Source organism: Choloepus didactylus, chromosome 21 (assembly GCF_015220235.1).
Source record: "Choloepus didactylus isolate mChoDid1 chromosome 21, mChoDid1.pri, whole genome shotgun sequence".
In the NCBI taxonomy this organism is placed as follows: Eukaryota; Metazoa; Chordata; class Mammalia; order Pilosa; family Megalonychidae; genus Choloepus; species Choloepus didactylus.
In genome coordinates this window covers 16,941,530-16,948,459 of record NC_051327.1, presented here as the reverse complement: position 1 = coordinate 16,948,459, position 6,930 = coordinate 16,941,530, and the positions used below count along the sequence as shown (strand labels likewise).

Genomic DNA, 6,930 nt, shown 5'->3' with positions numbered 1-6,930 from the left:
CAGGGCCCTCCAAAGGAGGCAAGCACTTGAGTGGACAAGAGGGGAAGGAGGCAGGGAGCGAGGCGAGAACTGGGCGCAAGGGGCCGTTCTCCCTTTCCAACAGGAGAGGGCAGGTGGATTTGGAGGATTCAGCTGCGGGAAGATGAGACATCATTTCACCCCCACTTTAAGAACTGGGTAGCTTGGCATTAAAGCCAGGACTGGGCCTAAGTCTCTGCAGAGCACAACGCGGAAGGAGACAAGGCGGCCTCGCCCTTCGCCTGCCACGTGCTCCCCACGCTCGCGTCACGTGCTGCGCGCCCGGCCTTGGCCAGCAGCGCCCCGCGCGCGTCCCCGGCGAGGACGTACCCGCCGCGCGCTCCCGCCGCTGCCGCGCGCCCGGCCGTTGGGCGCCGCTGGGCGCCGTTGGAGCCCCGCGCTGAGCGCCCCCTCGCGGCCGGGGAGAAGATTGCCGCCGGGGGCGGGCCACGCGCGGGTATAAAGGGGCGGCGGCGCCCGCGGCTTCCCGCACTTTCCCGGAGGCGCGCGCGGTCCGCGGGGGCAGCAGAGTCGCCGGCATGGGGGGCAGCGCCCGAAACCGGGGAGTCCTAGAAGGAGATGACGCCCCCGGTCAGGTGAGGGAGGCCGAGGACCCCGTTTCTGGGTTCGGGGGGTGACGGGGTGGTGGGAGTAGGGGCGGCCTCGGAGTGTCTGCGGTTTTGTGTTTTATTCTCAAGTCTCCGTACGAGAGGTTAAGTCAAAGGATGCTGGACATTTCCGGGGACCGGGGCGTGTTGAAGGATGTCATCCGAGAAGGAGCTGGAGAGCTGGTGGCCCCGGATGCGTCGGTGTTAGGTAAGGCTGCAGCCTGCCTGGCATTTGTCCTCGTGGAGCTGGCCGAGCAGTCAGCCGAAATGTGACAGCCCCATCCCGTCCCAGTGGCAGCAAACCCTTCAACTGCACTTCTCTTTGGGGACGGGAAGGTTGCATTTTCAAAAAAATAGGTAATATTTTATAGGGCAGAGGATACTTTGAATTCGGATTTTTAAGAAAAGATTGAGGGAGCCCATCTCCACTTTGCACAATGCCACTAACAACAGTGAACCCACAAACGTTGAAAAAAGATTCGTTACTGTAACTCAGTGTGTGGGGTGGTTGAAGCTCATTTGATCAGGTCGTTTTGGAGGGACAGTTGAGCTCTGATATGAGACGTGTCTCTTGGCTCCATTTCCTCCATCTTAGTGAAATATTCTGGATACCTGGAGAACACCGACAAGCCCTTTGACTCCAACTGCTTTAGGAAAACACCTCGGCTAATGAAACTCGGAGAGGGTGAGTTCAGGTTGGGAGCTGGCGGAGAAGGGACGGCTTGGGGAAGAGATGAGGGAGAATGTCTTAGGATGGGAAAAGTCGCCAAAGCACCGATCCTTTGCGTTGGTTTTTCTGAGGCTGGGGGTTTTGCTGAGCCAGCCATGCTCTCTCCGACATCGCCCCTGGAGCCCAAGAGGTTCAGGAGATGGCCTACCTGGCATTTTCTTTGCTGCCTCCTGACTTCCCCATTGGCCATTTTTCTTTGTTCATTTACTAAGTAAACACATATTGAGTGTTTCCCACACAAGGAGGTGGCAAGGGAGGAGGTACCCAGGGGATTAGTTTCCTTCAGTGTGGGGAGACTGCTGTGTATTCAGCCAGCTAACCTGGGAGAATCCGATGAGGGCCAGGGATGGAAGGGAGTGCTTAAGGAGGGCACAATTGATTCCAGCTGGGGGGATCCAGGAAGGCTTCCCGGAAGAGGGGGCATTTGAAATGAGCCCTGAAGTTTGTACAAGATCTCAGCCAGAGTAGAAGCTGGGGATGGGGTGAGGAGAAAGACGTGGTAGAAAGAAAGAACAACAGGGACAGAGCTGCAGAGCCTGGCGAAGCTAGAGTTTGGGGGTGGCGGTGGGAGTGGGAAGAAACAACACTGAAAAGTGGGGTGGGACCATCATGCAGTCGGCTTGGAATATCATACAGAAAGGTTTGGCGTTGAGGTGGGGAGAAGTCCAGGCAAGCTTTCACCACCTTCTCGGTGCCTTCCTCCAGATATCACACTCTGGGGCATGGAGCTGGGCCTCCTGAGCATGCGGAGAGGAGAGCTGGCCAGGTTTCTGTTCAAGCCGACCTACGCCTATGGGACACTGGGTTGCCCCCCTTTGATCCCCCCAAACACCACCGTCCTGTTCGAAATCGAGCTCCTTGACTTCCTGGACTCTGCCGAGTCGGACAAGTTTTGTGCCCTCACGGCTGTAAGTTCCAGAGAGCAGGTGTCAGCGCTTGCTGCAGAGAGGGGTGGGTTTGTGGTTTTGGTCATTCTGCTGGGTAGCCTCCCCTGCCCCAGTGGCCCTGCAGGGATAGAGGGCCTGCATTTCCTAGTGTGGGAAAGTAAATGTACTGGACCGAGGTGAGTGTGTGTGTGTGTTTGTGTGTGTGTGTGTGTGTGTGTGTGGTTGTCATTGACCCATGGTTTGAACCGACCTCTCCATCATCCTTTGCCTGGTTCTCCCTGCAAACGGTAGTTATCTACTTCCCAGCATTAAGTTTGTCACCCAGTAAGTCAAGCACTGGCAGCCCATGACAAGGGTGACCATATAATTTATCATCCAACCCAGGGCACTTGGGAGTGAAGGGGCTGTTAATTGGATGAGACACCAGGACCTTAGGTGTCCACCAGAACGATCCCAGGCAAATGGCCATATGGCCACTGCCCATCCCATAGAGCTAGGGCTTGTGATCTCCCCAGCAGACACGTGCCCTGTCGTCTTTGTGCTGTCTCACACTGACTTTATAAGCAGCCTTAGATGTCCGTCCCAGGTTTTACATCTGTGTAAGGTGCATCCTCAGTTAAACCTTAAGTACCCTAAGAGAGGGATTTTTCCTTCCAGAAGAGGTCCTTGCAGATGCCTGGGGCTCACCTCTGGGGTACTAAACTGGCATCTCCAGGGATGGGACCAGGACATCTTTGCAGAGATGAGACTCTCCGGGTGATGGTGACGCATGGCCAAGACAGAGCAGCATGGCCGTAAAGACCAGCAGGGCAGACTGAGACCTGTCAAGTGCCCGTGGGTAAAGGATTGTTTGTGAGCCCCGGTTTCTGTGCTGGCCAATTCCATCGGTTTTCAGTTCCATGGGAAACTGCTTCTTTAGGGAGTGGCTTGGGGAGGACCGAAGAGGCCGGCGCCTTCCAGCTCTGTCTGTGACATGGGAACGTGCTGGCATGAGTCTGCCACGGCTTCTGTTGGAGCCGCAGAGACGACTCTGCAAAGGCACCTTGCTTCGCTCACAGGAGGCAGTAAATAGAAGTTCCTAGAGCCGTAGTAACGCTCCCATGGTGGGGTTCGGTGTTCCTGCTGAGTGCCCTTGTTTTTGGTCCTCAGGAGCAGCAAGCCCAGTTTCCACTTGAGAAGGTCCTTAAAATGGCAGCCACTGAACGAGAGTTTGGTAACTACCTTTTCCGCCAGAATCGTTTCTATGATGCCAAAGTGAGATATACACGGGTAAGGATGCTTTAGAAATTAAATATAAGTTTAGACCTCTGTTAGCGTTCTTTCTCAAAAAGCATGGACCGTGTCTCTTTCCCTATTCTCCCTGGGCAGCCGTTAAGAAAACTTTCACTTAAAAATTCCTCAGACCAGAGGGATCTCAACTGGGAGAAGGGGACACGCGGGGTTCTGGGGAGCCAGGTTATGCTCTGTGTTTCTATTACGTTGCTGCTTACATGGGTGTGTTCAGGTTGTGGAGATTCATTGAGATGTGCACTTATTTTTTTTTCCATTAAATTCAGTTTTACTGAGATATATTCACATACCATGCAGTCATCCATGGTGTACAATCAGCTGTTCATGGTACCATCATATAGTTGTGCATTCATCACCCCAATCTATTTTTGAACATTTTCCTTACACCTAGAAAGAATAAGAATAAAAAATAAAAGTAAAAAAGAACACCGAAGTCATCCCCCCATCCCACCCTATTTTTCATTTACTTTTTGTCCCCATTTTTCTACTCATCCATCCATACACTGGATAAAGGGAGTGCGATCCACAAGGTTTTCACAATCACACTGTCACCCCTTGTAAGCTACATTGTTATACAATTGTCTTCAAGAATAAAGGCTACTGGATTGGAGTTTGGTAGTTTCAGATATTTACTTCTAGCTATTCCAATATGTTAATACCTAAAAAGGGTTATCTATATAGTGTATAAGAATGTCCACCAGAGTGACCTCTCGACTCCATTTGAAATCTCTTAGCCACTGAAACTTTATTTCGTTTCATTTTGCATCCCCCTTTTCGGTCAAGAAGATGTTCTCAATCCCATGATGCCGGTCCAGGCTCATCCCTGGGAGTCATATCCTGTGTTGCCAGGGAGATTTACACCCCTGGGAGAGAGGCCCCACATAGTGGGGAAGGCAGGGAGTTCACCTGCCGAGGTGGCTCAGTTAGAGGGGGGGGGGGGCACATCTGAGCAACAAAGAGGCCACTCAGGGAGACTCTTAGGCACAGTTATAAGTAGGTTTAGCCTCTTCTTTGCAGTCACAAGCTTCATAAGGGCAAGTCCCAAGACAGAGGGCTTGGCATGTGCACTTATTTTTGTGCTTACTTGCATGACTGTATACTTCAGTGGAAAGCTTTTCAAAATTCCCATCCCAGTACAAAGTCCTCTCCAACTAACTGATTTTCTCTACCCATTTGCCATCTTCATTCCCTGTTTCTCTGACAATGGAGATTCATCAACCTCTCTGAGGTCTGACTCCATTCTCTCCAAGCTTCCGATTGTGACGCGGCTTCTTGTTTAAGTTATGCGACAGGAATTTTCTGTTTCCTTGGCAATCTGTTCATTCAGCCAAATATTGTATGTGCACTTTCTGGCTGCCAGACTCTGTGCTCTTGGTTCTAGAGGCAAACAGGGCAGAAGGGCTCTACCTTGAGCTGCAAGTGACAGAAACCTGGAAAGGAGCACCTTAAATAGATGAGAGATTTAGTTGTTCTCACATAAGGAGAAGTCTGCAGGAAGGCAGATCCAAGGCTGGGTTAGCGTTAGCAGTTCCATGAAGCCCTGAGGGTCCAGGTTCCTTCTTGTCCTTCTTCTCAGTCACCCTTGTGTGTGTCCTTGTTGTCCCCCCACCCCCACCCCACCAGGATGGCGGCTCGGTCTGCAGCATCACGCGGTCATGGCAGGAAGAAGGGGAAGGAGAAAAAGGTTGTTGGTGGGATTTGTTAGGAGCTTTCCAGAAGGTTCCACCCAGTGAGGGCTGTCATGTGGACAGCCTTAGGTGTCTGAGAAGGTGGGAAATGCAATTTTTAATTAGTACGCTGCTGCCTTGAAATAAATGGGGGCTCTGTTAGGACAGGAGAAGGGGTAATTGATACTGAGTAGGCAACTCTCACTCTCATTTGGTTTATATGAGAAAAGGGGAGTGACAGCTCCCAGGTGTTCTTTGGGGGTGCTGACAAAACCAGGTTTCTGTGGTAGGTAAACTGCTTTGTAAAGCTTCTTGGGAGATAGTCTGCTTATTGGACCCAAAAAAAGCCCAGATCACTTCCCTCCTTCTATCTCCTAGTCCTGTTTCCTAGGTCTGGTCCCCAAGGCAGTCTTTTTTTTTTAAGCTTTTCTTCTTTTTTAATGCAATTTTACTGAGATATATTCACGCATCATACATTATCATCTGAAGTATACAACCAGTGGTTCACAGTGTCATCACGTCACGTAGTTGTACATACATCCCCACGATCAAATTTAGAACATTATCATTACTCCAGAAAAGAAATAAAAATAAAGAAGAAAGCCCAGGACCTCCCATATCCTTTATCCTCTGTGAGAAACAAGCACTATTCCTAAAAAGGAATAAACGCTCACCCGATTGTGGAGAAGAAACGAATTTATTCACGGTCTTGCAAGAACAGAGGCCCAACCAAAGTGTGGGGGTTGGCGCGCAGAACAATAGATTTAGCGGTATTTATTCCCTAAACCTAACCGCAAGTTCCTCCCCTGTTTCTCCAGTGGCTGGATACTCCAGAGGTTACATTCTATTGGACAAGCCTAACTAGCCCACCCAAATTTGAAACATGCAGCCTGCCCAAATTTGAAACATTTGAAATTCGTTTCCGCACAAATTTGCAACATTAGGAAGGGTTGGAACAAATCCCCACCCCTGACTATAATGGTTATGCCCAGGCCTCTTTAGAGCCAGTGGGGGCTAGTTTGGTAACAAGTTATGAGGCTATTTTGAGAACCTCTATTCCAAGGCTCCACCCTGCAAGGATAGTAGATAGTGGGCAGATAAGCAGGGGGACTGACTGTGGATAGTGGGCGGATAAGCAGGGGGACTGACTGTGGATTACAGTTTGTTTTTTTAACCTTCTGCCAATTCCTTAACTGCCCCACCCTGCTAGGCACACCTGTCCTGTGTGAAAGCTAAACTTAATCTCATTCTCACATCCCCCCATTATCAACCCCCAGTATTGGTGTGGTACGTTTGTTACTGTTGATGAAAGAGGATTAAAATATTACTGTTAACTGTAGTCCATAGTTTGCAATAGGTACATTTCCCCCCATATACCCCTCTTAACTCTTTGGTAATAGTGTAGTACATCTGCTCTAGTTTATGGAAGACCTTTTTAATATTTGTACAGTTAATCACATTGTCCACCACAAGATTCACTGTGTTATACATTCCCATGTTTTAACCTCCAACTTTCCTTCTGGTGACATATATGACTCTAAGCTTCCGCTTTCCGCCACATTCACACACCATTCAGCACTGTTGATTATTCTCACAAAAACTTGCTACCGTCACCTCTGTCTATTTCCAGACATTTAAGTTCAACCTAGTTAAACATTCTGCACATATTAAGCAACTGTTCCCCATTCTTTAGCCTCATTCTATATCCTCATAACGTATATTCTATATTT

The 6,930-nt window shown here is 49.9% G+C and overlaps 1 protein-coding gene across 1 annotated transcript in view; it reads left to right on the top strand.

The window, feature by feature from the left end:
- The first annotated feature begins 557 nt into the window (after positions 1-557).
- Positions 558-6,930, top strand: part of FKBP6 (FKBP prolyl isomerase family member 6 (inactive)) — a 32,302-nt gene continuing 25,929 nt past the window's right edge. The window contains exons 1-5 of the mRNA XM_037814721.1: positions 558-614; positions 717-834; positions 1,222-1,311; positions 2,062-2,264; positions 3,393-3,512. Of these exons, the coding sequence (XP_037670649.1) occupies positions 558-614; positions 717-834; positions 1,222-1,311; positions 2,062-2,264; positions 3,393-3,512 (588 nt within the window). The remainder of the gene's footprint in view (positions 615-716; positions 835-1,221; positions 1,312-2,061; positions 2,265-3,392; positions 3,513-6,930) is intronic.